Source organism: Bufo bufo, chromosome 6, assembly GCF_905171765.1.
Source record: "Bufo bufo chromosome 6, aBufBuf1.1, whole genome shotgun sequence".
Lineage (NCBI taxonomy): Eukaryota > Metazoa > Chordata > Amphibia > Anura > Bufonidae > Bufo > Bufo bufo.
Genome location: NC_053394.1, coordinates 52,669,356 through 52,687,518, shown reverse-complemented (window position 1 = coordinate 52,687,518; position 18,163 = coordinate 52,669,356). Strand labels below are relative to the sequence as shown.

The following is an 18,163-nucleotide window of genomic DNA, read 5'->3' as shown; positions in this document are numbered from 1 at the left end:
ATTTATGGCCGACATACAACAGATTTTCCACTGCTTCCTCGTCAAGGAAGAACACAAAAACTACTTGAGGTTCTTCTGGTACCGCAACAACAACCCCAATGAAGACATTGTGGAGAACCGAGCGAGAGTGCACATCCTCGGAAACAGTCCTTTGTCTGCAATCGCTATCTACGGTCTCAGACATTCAGCCTGAGAGGGTGAAGCAAAGTATGTGTCAGATGTCAGATCCTTTGTGGAAAAAGATTTATGTGGACAACTGCTTGAAATCCACACCCACGAACGAGTCCGCAATCAGACTCTTGAAAAGGGCTCAAGAAATGCTCGCTCTATCTAATTTGAGGTTGCACAAATTCGCCTCCAACAACCGTGAGTTAATGGAGGCCTTCTCACCCCAAGACCATTCAAGTGATCTAAAGGACTTGGATCTTAGCACCGACTCCCTTCCCATGCAACGGAGCCTCGGTTTGCTCTGGGATTTAAAGGCAGACACATTCACCTTCCAAATCAGCAAGGAAAAAAAAAACTTCACACGCAGAGTCCTGTCCACCATAAACAGCTTATATGATCCTCTGGGATTCGTAGCGCCTGTTACCATCCAAGGTAAAATGATGTTAAGAGACTAATCACCACAGAGATGTCTGATTGGGATGATCCGCTTCCCACGGAAAAAAAGGACCATATGCTTCCGTGACATCTACTGAAGTCAAGATGCAATAGCTAAACTGTATATCTTCTACGATGCTTCAGTCAAGGCAATTGCTGACGTAGCATACCTAAAGGACCATTGACGTCAAAGAATGATGTCATGAGCAGGACCAAACTGGCGCCACTTTGCGAACACACGATTCCAAGACTGGAGCTTTGCACTGCTGTGCTTGCAGTGGAGTTGGCTGAACTTATAGCAACAGGAATAAACCTGGAAATCGAGGAAGTTGAGTTTTACATAGACAGCAAGGTAGTTCTAAGATATATTTCCAACAAAACCAGACACTTTTACTTCTATGTCAGCAATCGTGTGCTATGGATCAGGAGATCCACTTGTCCTAAACAGTGGCACTATGTCCCCACACAGCATAATCCTGTGGACCATGCAACTAGATTTGTCGCAGCGAGCCACCTTAAGGACACAACATGGTTTACGGGTCCTGCATTCCTGTACTGTTCAACGTCTTGCAGCATCGGATCTGACACATTCGAATTGGTAGACCCAGATGCAGATGAAGAAATCCGACCTGAAGCATCTTTTCTACGTACAGTGACTTTGGACCACCAACTCAAATTCTATTGTTTCAACAGGTTCTCCACCTGGATGTTGCTCGTTTGTGCTATAGCCTGTCTAGTTCATATAGCTCAGTCCTATAAGTCTACATTACCTGTGAGCCAGAAGCCCTGCAAAGGTTGGCATCACTGCAAACACACCTTTACACTCCTAATCTGGAAAGGTCCAAGAACATAATAAGTCGCACGATACAACGTGAATGTCATGCTAAGGAAATAGACTACCTCAGCAAAGGTCAAACAGTCTCCAAGAATAGCACTTTGATGAAGCTTGATCCCATCATTGACTAAGATTGGTTGCTAAGAATGAAGGATGTAGTAGTCTGTTGACGCCAGCCGACGAGTGTTCTGCCCAGCTGAGTTAGAGAATCATTACAGATCACATCTGCTTCAGTCTTGGCATTTCTGAAGTGTTTAGTATGGTTTTAGCACCATCTAGCCGTGTTAAGTTGTATTACACTTAGTTTTTCCTGTCTCCACTCTCCAGGACACATCAGCAGAGCTGTCCTATGCATGTCTCCTTCTCAAACTCCACCATCCTTGTATAAGCATATCTAGTGAGAGATCTACCTTTGTTTCAGGGACATGATACTATGCAGAGCTGTTCAGCTAGTTGTAATTGTTACTCAGGGAGTTGTTCTTACTGTTAGCTAGCCATGCAATCTTATGTACAGGCAGCAATTTTACCATGTGCCTTCACTGATGACTGTAAATGTTATAGTATATGCTATGCTATTCTTTATACTTATACATGCTATTTGTATTCTTGTAGTTTTACCACACTTGTACAATCTCTCACTCATCGCGCAGAGAGTACGACCTGTTGACCAATAAACAAGTTAGACTACAAAGGACAGTCCTCTTATTTGGAAGACAGGAATGATTTATGCTGAATGTCAGACTGCACACTGTGTGAACGTGTATGAAAACAGAACTACTTCATTGGAGATAAACTGCATGCCAGTCTGTGGCAGAGATCTAAATTGAAGCTACAAATCATCATTACAGGGTCACCTCATTTAAATCCTGATCATGTACATGACAGCATTAGCAACATAATCTGTACATGATACCGATTAAAAGGATTTTCCTAGATTTTAATACTGATGACCAGTATCTGACCGGTGGGGGTCTGACACCTGGGACCCCCCCCCCCCCCCCCGATCAGCTGTTTGAGAAGACAGTAGCGCTCGTAGTAGTGCTGCGGCCTTCTGTCAGATTCACGTAGGCCAGTGACATCACGTTCATTGGTCACGTGGCCAGACGTCCGGTTTTAGGCCGGACAGTCCAGTTTTCTGGCTTCCTGTCCACTGTCTGGCCCAGTGCCTGGACGGACGCAGGGATGTCCTCCTTTTCAGTAGCTCACGCTCAGACAGCAGCATTGTGCTGTCTTAGCGTGAGCTGCAGGCAGAAACGTCATCTTTGTCGGCACTGGAGCAGTGGTCTAACAGCATCGGGGCGTGGCTAAGCAGAGTCTGGGGCATGGTTAGATTGTCCGGCTTTTAAGGGTAAGCCGTGTGGCTACTCTACATGGCCTATGTGCAGCTTATGCCCATAGAAGTGAATGAGGTTGAGCTCGATATCACGCTCAGCCGTTATAAAATGTACGGTGCTGTGCTTGTTAAATTGCAAAAAGGCAGCAGCGCTCACAGGATCTTCGATGCCTTCTCAAACAGTTGATTAGTGGCAGTCCTAGGTGTCAGACCCCCACTGAACAGATACTGATGACCTATCCTGATCATATGTCATCACTATTAAAATCTCAGAAAACCCCTTTAAAGGGAAACTGACAGGCCCAAAAAGCATATTTAGGTATATATATGACAGTACAGGTCTTATAAAGTGTATTAGAATCATCTAAGTATCCCCCCTGTCCACCTTATAAATACAGTAAAATGAAGTTTTATAACCTGCTTAAATCGTGTTCAATCTGCCCAAGGGGCGGCATTTCATCTCAACTTGCGCCCAGCCAGCCTCGCCACAACCCCCGTTTGAAGCGCCGCCCAGCTCATCAATATTCACTTCGCTGGGCGGCTACTAGTGTCCCCAGCCATCTTCAGCGCATGCGCCCAGAACCCTCACTGGCCGGGATCGCATTGCGCCTGCGCACAGTCTTATTCTCAGAGGCCGATGCAGCCTCTGCTTTATGCGCATGCGCCGGGCACAGTTCAGAGCAGCGCTTCAGAGTAGCCGCCCAGCGAAGTGAATATTGATGAGCTGGGCGGCGCTTTAAACGGCAGTTGTGGCGAGGCTGGCTGGGCGCAAGTTGAGATGAAACACCGCCCCTTGGGCAGATTGAACACGATTCAAGCAGGTTATAAAACTTCATTTTACTGTATTTATAAGGTGGACAGGGGGGCTACTTAGATAATTCTAATACACTTTATAAGACCTGTACTGTCATATATATATACCTAAATATGCTTTTTGGGCCTGTCAGTGTCCTTTTAATTATTTTGAAGATCATAAAAAAAGAAATTACAAAATATGCAACATGTTCAGGATCCACTGTGAATACTAAACACCATTGATTGAACGGTAATGTACTTTGGAATTTCAGCACGGATTCCACAATGGACCTTCCACAACAGGCACACACTGTAGATGTTGACTTAAAGAGGACCTTTCACTAGCGCCCAGGGATCTCCCTGCACTTACTGTTATCCCTGGGCGCCGCTCAGGCTATGAGCTGAGCGCTGCGATTGGCCAGCGCTACAGCCTGGGAGAAGGAGACGCCGGCAGGCTCAACTGGGTGGAGCCGAACATATGAAGATACCGGAGCCTATACCGGTAGAACGGAGAGGCGCCCAGGGATAACAGTAAGTGCAGGGAGATCCCTGGGCGCCGCTCTCCATGTCTGTATGCTTAGTTTACATTTTTTATTCTAGTGAAAGGTCCTCTTTAACCTTAAGAGACCTGACAGAATCATACTGATGTACTAACATAAACAGATTTCATAATCGGGGAATCCTCCTTGTTCCATATTTGCTCTTCTAGATATATCGGATCTCGTCAAAAATCGAACATGGTGCTTATTGAGGTGAAGATGTTGTCGGGGTTTTCTCCATTAAAGAGCTCGATAGAACAGGTGAATAATACATTAACACAAAGTGGACCTTTAGAGGGCATCTGTCAGTAGATTTGTACCTATTAAACTTGTTGACCTTTTACATGTGAGCTTGGCAGCTGAAGGCACCTCATTTGGTCCCATGTTCATATGTGCCTGCATTGCTGATGAAAATGATGTTTTAATATATGCAAATGAGCCTCTAGGAGCAATGGGGGCATTGCCATTAATCCTAGAAGCTAAGCACTCTCTGCAACTGTCATGCCCTTTCCACTTTGATTGACAGGGTCAGGTGTGATCACATTTATGCTGCCTAGCTTTGGTAATCAAAGTGCAGAGGGTGCAGCAGTTACAGAAAGAGAGGAACCTCTAGGTGTAACAGCAACGCCGCCATTGCTTCTAGAGGCTCATTTGCATATGTTAAAACATCATTTTTCTCAGCATTGCGGGCACATATGAACATGGGACAACACAAATGCCTTCAGCTGCCAACAGCTCAGCAAGTGTCATAGGTACAAATCTGCTGACAGATAACCTTTAAATTGCATCACTGAAAAATGCAGTGTCCAGAATAAAAGTGTCACTTTCTGACTTTAATTTAAACATTTTAGAGATTCTGAAACTAAAAAAAAAATAACTTTTTTTAATCCCACTGTTGGATATTAAAGGGATTGTCTGGAATTTTTTTAGGCTCCACATGGTAAAAAATAATAAAGCAAATGATGCTCAACTCCCATGCTGTTCCAGTTCCAACACTGCAAAGTCCCCAGCAGGTCCCTGCTTCTTGGTCTTTTACAAAATGCAGGAAATAACTACCTCAGACAGTGAATGGTCATTTCCTGACAATCCCTTTAAGTCTATAGACGGAATAACTGCAACACCAGGGAAGTATGGTAAGGAAAGGAGTTATAGTGGATACGATGCAGGTGGCAGACATGATGCTCATGGTGGACGTACTTCTCTCCATCAATCCTCGCTAAATGTTAGGGCTTAGGTACAGTGACAAAGGGACTGCAATTGAGATGATGGGAGCAGTAGTTCCCCGGGGAACACCCTGTGTAGAGTCTCCTGGTTGGAGGAAGGTGCCATTGGCGTTAGTGTGTGAATTGATAGGCCGGAGGCTTAGATGTAGTTGAACAAGTACCTTATGGTATTTTTTACTTGGCAGTAGGTTGCTGAACACAGCCAAACAAGATGGAGGCACAGAGGACAGTATTACAAAGGCAGGTTCCAGCAATTCTTTGACTGTGCTGAACCATGTTTCAACAAAATCGCACTGTCCTCTTGGAAGCAGTAATCTGTTTCTCTTGATACCATTCCGCAAATAGCAATTGCTCTGCAATGCAGTTCCAACTGGGGGTGCACAAATTCCTCCAATTTTTGCAGTTCCTACAATGAGGTGCAGATGTCCAAATCAGCAGCAGCAATGACAGATGTAAAAGATGGAAGCCTAAGGCTTGGTACATGCTATGAGGCCCATAAACTAAGTCTCCTCACAGTCTACTTCCTGCATTCTTCACAAACTGAATATTGGTTAGTAGTGATGGACGAACATCGGCCGGGACAATTCGCGAACGCACGTTCGCGATCAAATATTTGCGAACCGTGCGTTCACGGAGGACCCCATTGACTTTAATGGCAGGCGAACCTGAAAAACCTTCAGGTCATATTTGCAGCCACCAAATACTTACTAGAAGATAAATAGTCCCAAAACATGGGCAGTGACATACCAGAGGGAGATCAATGGCAAAGATTCCCACAAAAAATATGTATTTTAATCAGGGGCCATTTTTATGCGTCTTAAAGGGAAACTCTCAAAAATGTGCCCTGCTGGAGCCTAGAAATGTTTTATTTTAGGCCACGGGAGTACAGGCCCCAAAAATTAGGCATTCACCTGACAGAAAAGAACAAATGATTATGTGGCTGGAGGTATATTAGGCGGTCACTGGATAACAATTTTACTGTAGGCCAGTAAAGGCCCCAAAATGTAGGCATTCACCTGACAGAAAAGAATAAGTGATTATGTGACTGGAGGTATATTAGACGGTCACTGGATAACAATTTTAATGTAGGCCAGTACAGGCCTCAAAAATTAGGCATTCACCTGACATAAAAGAACAAGTGATTATGTGGCTGGAGGTACATTTGGCGGTCACTGAATAATAATTTTACTGTAGGCCAGTGGAGTACAAGCCCCAAAAATTTGGTATTTACCTGACAGAAAAGAACAAGTGATTATGTGGCTGGAGGTACATTTGGCGGTCACTGGATAACAATTTTACTGAAGGCCAGTACAGGCCCCAAAAATTAGGCATTCACCTGACAGAAAAAAAACAAGAGATTATGTGGCTGGAGGTACATTAGGCGGTCACCGAATACCAATTTTACTGTAGGCCACGGGAGTACAGGCCCCAAAAATTAGGCATTCACCTGACAGAAAAGAACAAGTGATTATGTGGCTGGAGGTATATTAGACAGTCACCGGATAACAATTTTACTGTAGGCTAGTACAGGCCCCAAAAATTAGGCATTCACCTGACAGAAAAGAACAAGTGATTATGTGCCTGGAGGTATATTAGGCGGACACTTAATAACAATTTTACTGTAGGCTAGTAAAGGCCCCAAAATCTAGGCATTCACCTGACAGAAAAGAACAAGTGATTATGTGGCTGGAGGTATATTAGACGGTCACTGGATAACAATTTTACTATAGGCCAGAACAGGCCCCAAAAATTAGGCATTCACCTGACAGAAAAGAACAAGAGATTATGTGGCTGGAGGTACATTAGGCGGTCACGGAATAACAATTTTACTGTAGGCCAGTGGAGTACAGGCCCCAAAAATTAGGCATTCACCTGACAGAAAAGAACAAGTGATTATGTGGCTGGAGGTATATTAGACGGTCATTCAATAACAATTTTACTGTAGGCCAGTACAGGCCCCCAAATTTAGGCATTCACCTGACAGAAAAGAACAACTGATTATGTAGCTGGAGGTATATTAGACGATCAGTGGATAACAATTTTACTGTAGGCCAGTCAATCCCCCAAAAATTAGGCATTTACCTGACAGAAAAGAACAAGTGATTATGTGGCTGGAGGTATATTAGACAGTGAGTGGATAACAATTTTACTGTAGGTCAGTAAAGGCCCCAAAAGTTAGGCATTCACCTGACAGAAAAGGCCTTTTATGCTGCTGTATATACATAGGACAAGGACCATTCTTTTTTCTGTGTGGTGGCAGATAGGTGTGGGCTGGCATGAGGAAATTCAATTACACGTGGTCGTCACAGGTGTTGAATTCCTCCGAGATCCATGCCTTCATTTTTGGAAATGTGAGGTAGTCCACACTGTCGTGAGTTGGGCAAGTGCGCTTAGCGGTCACGATCCCCCCTGCTGCGCTGAATGTCCTTTCGGACAGGACAATCGACAAGGGGCAAGCCAAAAGTTCCATGGCAAATTGTGCCAGCTATGGCCACAGGTCAAGCCTGCACACACAGTAGTCCAGGGGTTCCTTGCTTCTCAGAGCATCCACATCGGCCATTAACCCGATGTAGTCGGTCTAGGCGTTCCCTGAGGCTGGATTCGGAAGGCAGCTCTCGATAAGTTGGCTGTAAGAATGATCTCATATCCGAAGTGACAAACACATCTTCAAACCGCCCTCTTCTTGCAGGCACGGTAAGATTGGTACCCGCACTTGTTTCGCTGTGGGTGGAAATTCCTCTGCCAAAGCCCGCAACAGCAGAATGCAGCATCTCTCGCAGCAAGGCCTGAAAATGCTGCATTCTGACAGCCCTCTGTGATGCTGGTAACTTTTCCGCCATTTTGTATTTGTACCGGGGGTCTAAGTACAGGGTGGGCCATTTATATGGATACACCTTAATAAAATGGGAATGGTTGGTGATATTAACTTCCTGTTTGTGGCACATTAGTATATGTGAGGGGGGAAACTTTTCAAGATGGGTGGTGACCATGGTGGCCATTTTGAAGTCGGACATTTTGAATCCAACTTTTGTTTTTTCAATAGGAAGAGGGTCATGTGACACATCAAACTTATTGGGAATTTCACAAGAAAAACAATGGTGTGCTTAGTTATAACGTAACTTTATTCTTTCATGAGTTTTTTACAAGTTTCTGACCACTTATAAAATGTGTTCAATGTGCTGCCCATTGTGTTGGATTGTCAATGCAACCCTCTTCTCCCACTCTTCACACACTGATAGCAACACCGCAGGAGAAATGCTAGCACAGGCTTCCAATATCCGTAGTTTCAGGTGCTGCACATCTAGTATCTTCACAGCATAGACGATTGCCTTCAGATGATACGAGATGTGCAGCACCTGAAACTACGGATAATGGAAGCCTGTGCTAGCATTTCTCCTGCGGTGTTGCTATCAGTGTGTGAAGAGTGGGAGAAGAGGGTTGCATTGACAATCCAACACAATGGGCAGCACAGTGAACACATTTTGTAAGTGGTCAGAAACTTGTAAATAACTCATAAAAGAATAAAGTTAGTTAAAACCAAGCACACCATTGTTTTTCTTGTGAAATTCCCAATAAGTTTGATGTGTCACATGACCCTCTTCCTATTGAAAAAACAAAAGTTGGATTCAAAATGTCTGACTTCAAAATGGCCGCCTTGGTCACCACCCATCTTGAAAAGTTTCCCCCCTCACATATACTAATGTGCCACAAACAGGAAGTCAATATCACCAACCATTCCCATTTTATTAAGGTGTATCCATATAAATAGCCCACCCTGTACATTGCCACCCAGTACTGGTCCTTGCCCTTTATGCTTTTTATACGGGAGTCCCTCTTCAAACACTGGAGCATAAAGGCACCCATTTGCACTAAATTGGATCCTGTGGAGCGCCATGGCTCCTGCTCATGGCCCAGGAGAATGTCGTTCCCGGTCTCCTCCCCCCAGCCACGGACAACACCAGAGATCCCCGAAAAGTTTAAAGACTGCTCTTCTTGCTCCTCCTCCTCCTTCTCCCCCCAGGCACCATCTTCCTCTGACTCCTGCTGACTTGTCTCAGATGGAGTAGCCCCACAGGGAATTCATTCAGCATTGCGACTTCTTCATCTTCCAGCTCCTGCTCCTCGACGGCTTGATCAATGACACGATGCAATGCACACTCCAGAAAGAAGGCGTAAGGTACGATGTCACTGATGGTGCCCTGGCTGCGACTGACCAGTTTGGTGATATTATCAAATGGCCGCAGAAGTCTGCATGCGTCGTGCATGAGCAGCCACTGGCGCGGTGAAAAGAAACTAAGCTCCCAGAACCTGTCCTGCGGCAGTCGTTAACGGCAAGTAGTCGTTAACGGCACGTTGCTGCTGGAGCAGTCTATCAAGCATATACAAGGTGGAGTTCCAGCGCGTCATCAACTTTTTCTCTCGAACATTTGGGCCACGGAAGCCTGCTTTCTGCCCGATGAACGCAATGACAGCACGGTGAAAGGTGGAGTGGAGGACAAATGGAAGGAGAGAGGAGAAGGAGAAGAGGCAGGACGTGGAGCACCGGGAGTGTGGCTTTGTGGGTTCTGACGGCGTTGCTCCCACTAGGCTCAGTGATGGGAGGCCAGGTGCCTTCTTAAGGCGGTCGTCCCTAGGTGAGTTTGGGCTTACCGCGACAGCACAGGCTGCAAATGGCAACACTATTGTAAGCAGCTGACATGTTAAAAAAAAGCCCACACTGCGGAGCCATGTGCCGGCGTCCTGGGAGCTCCAGATGTGACCGTGCATGGTGGATGACTCGCTCCAGATACATTTGCAGTCTGCTTTTTGCCTCCTGTGCACTGCCTGCTTCTCCTTCTTCTCCTCCCTATCTGCTGCTCTGTCTCTCCCTCTGAACTCCCCTCCTCTTCCTCTCCTGTGGGCACCCACGTGACGTCCATCGACACATCATCATTGTCACCTTCACAATCACTGACATTAGACATCTCGAAGTACGCAGCAACAGCGGGGACCACCCTCTTTGGGCTGATCTGGGTACTGTCATCAGACCGCTGGGTGGCGGCCATTGCTACCTCCTCCTTCTGATCCGATGCCAAGAATAGCTGCGCATTTGTAAGGTCTGGGAATGAATGGGAAAATAATTCCTCTGACTCGAGTGGAAGGGCTATGCTGGTGGTTGTGGTGTCTTTGGGGGTGAAAACAGCAGAGAGTGAGGAGGGTGCAGATTCAGATGATGAGGTGGGTGCAGAAGCGGAAGGCTGAGTGAGCCACTCAACCAATTCTGGCGCGCCCTTTGATGTAATCGCACGCACCTTCTCCAACTTCCCACTTAGGCTCCGGCCTGGTGCACCTGCCCGGCCCCTACCACACCTGCGGAATGGACTGCCTCTTCCTCTGCCTGTCATTTTCAAAATGACCCTGCGCCATATCCCTAGAGAAGAGCAGTATTTGTGGAAGCAGTTATATCCTAGGCCTCAATCAGTATTTGGTGGAAACCAGTATATCAAACCCCTTAATCAGTATTTTGTGGAAGCAGGTGTATTGCAGGCCTCAATCAATATTTTGTGGAAGCAGCTATATCAATCCCCTTAATCAATATTTTGTGTTAGTAGGTGTATCGCAGACCTCAATCAATTTTTGTTTTTTGTGGAAGCAGGTATATTGCACCCCTCAATCAGTATTTTGTGGAAGCAGGTGTATCACAGGCCTCAATCAGTATTTTGTGGAAGCCGGTATATCAATCCCCTTAATCAATATTTTGTGTTAGTAGGTTTATCGCAGACCTCAATCAATTTTTGGTGGAAGCAGGTATATTGCACCCCTCAATCAGTATTTTGTGGAAGCAGGTGTATCACAGGCCTCAATCAGTATTTTGTGGAAGCAGGTATATCAAACCCCTCAATCAGTCTTTTGTGGAGGCAGGTGTATCGCAGGCCTCAATCAATATTTGGTGGAAGCAGGTATATCAATCCCCTCAATCAGTATTTTGTGGAAGCAGGTGTATCGCAGGCCTCAATCAGTATTTTGTGGAAGCTGGTATATCAAACCCCTTAATCAGTATTTTGTGGAAGCAGGTGTATCGCACGCCTCAATCAATATTTGGTGGAAGCAGGTATATCAATCCTCTTAATCAGTCTTTTGTGGAAGCAGGTGTATCGCAGGCTTAATCAATATTTGGTGGAAGCAGGTATATCAATCCCCTTAATCAGCATTTTGTGGAAGCAGGTATATCGCAGGCCTCAATCAATATTTGGTGGAAGCAGGTATATCAAACCCCTTAATCAGTATTTTGTGGAAGAAGGTGTATCGCAGTCCTTAATCAATAATTGTTGGAAGCAGGTATATCAATCCCCTTAATTAGTATTTTGTGAAAGCTGGTGTATCGCAGGCCTTAATCAATATTTGGTCGAAGCAGGCATATCAATCCCCTTAATCAGTATTTGGTGGAAGCAGGCATATCAAACCCCTAAATCAGTATTTTGTGGAAGCAGGTGTATCGTAGGCCTCAATTAATATTTGGTGGAACCAGGTATATAGAACCCCTTAATCAATATTTGGTGGAAACAGGTATATCACAACCCTCAATCTGTATTTTGTAGAAGCAGGTATATCAAACCCCTTAATCTGTATTTTGTGGAAGCAGGTATAGAGAACACCTTAATCAATATTTTGTGGAAGCAGGTATATCGCACCCCTCAATCAGTGATTTTTGAAAGCAGGTATAGAAAAAACCCTTAATCAGTATTTTGTGGAAGCAGGTGTAGCGCAGGCCTCAATCAATATTTGGTGGAAGCAGGTATATCAATCCCCTTAATCAGTTATTTTGTGGAAGCAGGTATATAGAACCCCTTAATCAATATTTGGTGAAAGCAGTTGTATCGCAACCCTCAATCTATATTTTGTAGAAGCAGGTATATCAAACCCCGTATTCAGTATTTTGTGGAAGCAGATATATTGCATACCTCAATCAGTATTTTGTGGAAGCAGGTATATCAAACCACTTAATCAGTATTTTGTGGAAGCAGGTATATTGCACCCCTCAATCAGTATTTTTTGGAAGCAGGTATATATAGAACCCTTTAATCAATATTTGGTGGAAGCAGGTATATCGCACCCCTCAATCTGTATTTCGTAGAAGCAGGTATATCAAACCCCTCAATCAGTATTTTGTGGAAGCAGGTATATCGCACCCCTCAATCTGTATTTTGCAGAAGCAGGTATATCAAACCGCTTAATCTGTATTTTGTGGAAGCAGGTATAGTGAAACCCTTAATCAATATTTTGTGGAAGCAGGTATATCGCACCCCTCAATCAGTACTTTTTGAAAGCAGGTATATAAAAAAACCTTAATCAGTATTTTGTGGAAGCAGGTATATCGCACCCCTCAATCAGTATTTTGTGGAAGCAGGTATATCGCATGCCTCAATCAATATTTGGTAGAAGCAGGGATATTAATCCCCTTAATCAGTATTTTGTGGAAGCAGGTGTATCGCAGGCCTCAATCAATATTTGGTGGAAGCAGGTATATCAATCCCCTTAATCAGTTATTTTGTAGAAGCAGGTATATCAAACCCCGTATTCAGTATTTTGTGGAAGCAGATATATTGCACACCTCAATCAGTATTTTGTGGAAGCAGGTATATCACACCCCTCAATCAGTATTTTGTGGAAGCAGATATATAGAACCCTTTAATCAATATTTGGTGGAAGCAGGTATATTGCACCCCTCAATATGTATTTCGTAGAAGCAGGTATATCAAACCCCTAAATCTGTATTTTGTGGAAGCAGGTAAATCGCACCCCTCAATCGGTATTTTATGGAAGCAGGTATATAAAAACCCCATAATCAGTATTTTGTGGAAGCAGGTATATTGCACCCCTCAAAATGTATTTTGTGAAAGCAGGTATATAGGACCCTTTAATCAATATTTAGTGGAAGCAGGTATATGTCATGCCCCACTCTGACGATATGTGGAGGTCGGCCAGGATAGCAGCACGAGTTTAGTGTTTGTTTTGGAGCCGTGCTGGATCCGCCTCTCATCAAGTGCACTGGGTGGGGTCATTAGTTTAAATAGTACACCAGCCCAGTTCCCTGGGCGGATTATACTAATCATTGTGTTCTTGGAAGCTAGGAAGGAAGGTTGGCTGTCTGTTCCAGCTCAGGAAGATAAGTGTTATTTCAAGTTTGGTTGTTTTGTGTCATCTATCCCATCCAGGTTCTGTGCGAGCAGGCTGCTCCTATTTCCCTACTTCACCATCTCAGGGAATTCAGGGTTTGTCAGCCCAGACACGGGGACACCTCATACCTACCTTAAAGGTCTGTAGGTGGGCTGAGCAGTGCAGGGAAAGAGGTCAGGGATTAGTTAGGAGGTGACCCTTCCCCTGTCTCTCGCCCAGAGCCTGGTTGGTGCGTTATCTGTTAGACTGAGTGCACGCCCGCCGTGACATTATAATCCGCCATACTGTGACTGCCATCACTCAGCGCTTTTGTGATGGCGTCAATTGATGCACTGGTTGACCGCATGCAGGGTTTATCCCTAGAGGTTGCGGATCTGCGTAGTTCGGTCACACAGTGTCAGAGGGTTCTGGCATCAGGTACAGGTCAAATTGGTGGGGAGCCTAAAGTCGCTCTTCCCGAGAAATTTACAGGGGGTACGGATGATTTTTTCCGCTTTAAAGAGTCATGCAATTTGTACTTTCGACTGCGTCCATTTTCGTCAGGTAATAAAGATCAGAGGGTTGGTATCATCATGTCTTTGCTTAAAGGGGACGTGCAATCCTGGGCTTTTTCTCTGCCGCCCGGTTCTCTGGCTCTCCGGTCGGTGGAGGAATTTTTCAAAGCCCTGGGATTGATTTACGATGACCCAGATCGGGTCTTGATGTCAGAATCGAGATTGCGTAACTTACTACAGGGTAAACATACTGCAGAGGCTTTACAACCTCTCTCAATGCGAAAGAGAGGTCATGCGAAAGTATGTCGCCGAGAGTTTGGCAAAGGGTCATATTAGACCATCTAAGTCTCCAGTGGCAGTAGGTTTGTTCTTTGTGAAGAAAAAAGATGGATCACTGAGACCGTGTTTGGATTTAAAGGAATTGAACTGTATTACAGTCCGGGATCCATATCCCCTGCCTTTGATCTCCGATCTTTTTGATCAGATTGTTGGAGCCAAGGTGTTCTCCAAGTTGGATTTGAGAGGAGCCTACAATCTGATCAGGATCAAGGAGGGGGATGAGTGGAAAACGGCCTTCAATACGCACGAGGGTCATTTTGAGAACCTGGTGATGCCTTTTGGGTTGCCGAACGCGCCAGCAGTATTTCAGCGATTCGTCAATGACATTTTTCATCACTTGGTGGGGAGGTTCGTAGTAGTTTACCTGGACGACATTTTAATTTATTCTCCTGATCTGAAGACCCATCAGGATCATGTGAGACAGGTTTTGACGATCCTTCGGGAGAATAAGTTATATGCCAAATTGGAGAAATGTTTGTTTGCGGTGCAAGAGCTTCCGTTCTTGGGATACATGCTTTCTGATTCCGGTTTTCGTACGGACCCCGAAAAGGTCCGGGCGGTTCTGGAGTGGGACCGACCAGAGAATCAGAAAGCTTTGATGCGGTTCTTGGGGTTTACGAATAATTATAGAAAAGTTATTTCGAATTATTCTACCCTAGTAAAACCTCTTACTGATATGACCAAGAAGGGCGCCGATGTCTCTGTCTGGTCGGATGAGGCATTGCAGGCTTTTTCGACTATTAAGGAGCGTTTTGCGTCTGCTCCCATTCTCGTGCAGCCGGATGTGTCTCAGCCATTCGTAGTGGAGGTTGATGCATCAGAGGTGGGGGTTGGGGCGGTGCTGTCACAGGGTTCATCTCCTGGCAAGTGGGTCCCGTGTGCCTTCTTCTCCAAGAAGCTCTCGGTCGCCAAGAGGAATTATGATGTTGGAGATAGAGAGTTGTTGGCTATCAAGTTGGCCTTTGAGGAATGGCGTCACTGGTTAGAGGGGGCGTCTCACCCCGTTACGGTGTATACTGACCATAAGAATTTGGCTTACTTGCAATCTGCCAAGCGTCTGAACCCTAGGCAGGCCAGATGGTCACTGTTTTTTACCAGGTTCAATTTCGTGGTTACCTTTCGCCCATGGGTCAAGAACGTCAAGGCAGATGCCTTGTCTCGCAGCTTTCCTGGGGGAGGTGATTCAGAAGATCCGGCGCCGATTTCGGCGGATGGGGTGGTGGTCTCCGCTCTGTACCCTGAATTGGAGATGGAGGTGTTGGGAGCCCAGGAGGTTGTTTGTTCCTGAGGGCCTACGATACAAGGTGTTAAAGGAACATCACAATACTGTTCTCGCCGGACATCCTGGTGGTAAGTCCACCTGTGATCTAGTATCCCGGAGGTTCTGGTGGCCAGGGTTACGTAAGAGCATTGAGACTTACGTGACAGCTTGTGAAACCTGTGCTCGGTTAAAGGTTGCTCATACTCGACCGCCCGGTTCACTTCTTCCATTGTCTATTCCATCTCGTCCTGGGACGCATTTGTCTATGGAGTTTAGTACGGATCTGCCGAGTTCCTCCGGGAGAACAGTGATTTTGGTGGTAGTTGACCGTTTCAGTAAAATGGCTCACTTTATACCACTAACGAGTCTGCCTAACGCTAAGACTCTTGCACAGATTTTTGTGGATAATATTGTGAAATTGCATGGTATTCCTTCGAATGTGGTCTCTGATAGGGGCACGCAGTTTGTCTCCAGGTTTTGGAGGGCGTTCTGCTCTCGGCTTGGCATTCAACTTTCATTCTCTTCGGCTTTGTATCCGCAGTCGAATGGTCAGACGGAGCGTACTAATCAAAACCTGGAGACCTACTTGAGGTGCTTTGTGGCTGAGAATCAGGAGGACTGGTCTTCATTCTTGTCCTTAGCAGAATTTGCGTTAAATAACTGTAAGCAGGAGTCCACGGGTAAGTCGCCATTTTTTGGCGCATACGGTTTCCATCCTCAGTTTGGTACCTTTTCTAGGTCTGGTTCCTCTGGGATGCCAGAGGAGGAGAGATTCTCTTCTGCCTTATCCTCTATCTGGCGGAGGATTCAAGGGAATTTGGAGAGGATGGGTGAGAGGTATAAACGAATGGCTGACAAGAGACGTATGACTGGTCCGGACCTGTGTGTGGGTGATCTGGTGTGGTTGTCCACTAAGAATATCAAATCAAGAGTGCCATCTTGGAAACTGGGTCCAAGATTTATTGGTCCGTATAAAATTTCTGCGGTGATCAATCCTGTGGCGTTTCGGCTGGATCTTCTGCAGACTTGGAGGATCCATGATGTGTTCCACAGGTCTTTACTAAAAAAATATGTGAGACCGGTGGAACCATCGCCATTGCCTCCTCCTCCTGTTCTAGTCGAGGGAAACTTGGAGTTTGAGATCTCCAGGATTCTCGACTCGAGAGTTCTTCGGGGTTCCCTTCAGTACCTGGTGCACTGGAGGGGATACGGTCCTGAGGAGAGGATGTGGGTTCCGGCGTCGGATGTCAACGCCAGCCGACTGGTGAGGGCCTTTCATAGGTCCCATCCGGATAAGGATGGTCCGGGGTGTCCGGAGGTCACCCGTAGAAGGGGGGGTACTGTCATGCCCCACTCTGACGATGTGCGGAGGTCGGCCAGGATAGCAGCACGAGTTTAGTGTTTGTTTTGGAGCCGTGCTGGATCCGCCTCTCATCAAGTGCACTGGGTGGGGTCATTAGTTTAAATAGTACACCAGCCCAGTGCCCTGGGTGGATTATACTAATCATTGTGGTCTTGGAAGCTAGGAAGGAAGGTTGGCTGTCTGTTCCAGCTCAGGAAGATAAGTGTTATTTCAAGTTTGGTTGTTTTGTGTCATCTATCCCATCCAGGTTCTGTGCGAGCAGGCTGCTCCTATTTCCCTACTTCACCATCTCAGGGAATTCAGGGTTTTGTCAGCCCAGGCATGGGGACACCTCATACCTACCTTAAAGATCTGTAGGTGGGCTGAGCAGTGCAGGGAAAGAGGTCAGGGATTAGTTAGGAGGTGACCCCTCCCCTGTCTCTCGGCCAGAGCCTGGTTGGTGCGTTATCTGTTAGACTGAGTGCACGCCCGCCGTGACAGTATATCGCACTCCTCAATCAGTATTTTGTGGAAGCAGGTATATTGCAGGCCTCAATCAATATTTGGTGGAAGCAGGTATAATCGCACCCCTCAATCAGTATTTTGTGGAAGCAGTTATATAGAACCCCTTAATAAATATGTGGTGGAAGCAGTTATATCGCACCACTCAATCTGTATTTTGTGGAAGCAGGTATATCAAACCCCTTAATCAATATTTTGGGGAAGCAGGTATATTGCACCCCTCAATTAGTATTTTTTGAGGCAACAGGTACACATATCACACCCTTTGCAAATAGTTGTTCCAATAGCGCTTGTCTCTCTATACACTGCGTGCAGAATTATTAGGCAAATTAGTATTTTGACCACATCATCCTCTTTATGCATGTTGTCTTACTCCAAGCTGTATAGGCTCGAAAGCCTACTACCAATTAAGCATATTAGGTGATGTGCATCTCTGTAATGAGAAGGGGTGTGGTCTAATGACATCAACACCCTATATTAGGTGTGCATAATTATATATCCTTTCCTTTGGCAAAATGGGTCAAAAGAAGGACTTGACAGGCTCAGAAAAGTCAAAAATAGTGAGATATCTTGCAGAGGGATGCAGCACTCTTAAAATTGCAAAGCTTCTGAAGCGTGATCATCGAACAATCAAGCGTTTTATTCAAAATAGTCAACAGGGTCGCAAGAAGCGTGTGGAAAAACCAAGGCGCAAAATAACTGCCCATGAACTGAAAAAAG

The 18,163-nt window shown here is 45.5% G+C and overlaps 1 protein-coding gene across 1 annotated transcript in view; it reads left to right on the top strand.

Annotated features, from left to right (window-relative positions):
- The window catches only part of LOC121003906 (alpha-2-macroglobulin-like protein 1), a 172,680-nt gene that overhangs the window by 144,710 nt on the left and 9,807 nt on the right, over positions 1-18,163 (top strand). Inside the window, exon 32 of the mRNA XM_040435848.1 lies at positions 4,276-4,366. Within this exon, the coding sequence (XP_040291782.1) occupies positions 4,276-4,366 (91 nt within the window). The remainder of the gene's footprint in view (positions 1-4,275; positions 4,367-18,163) is intronic.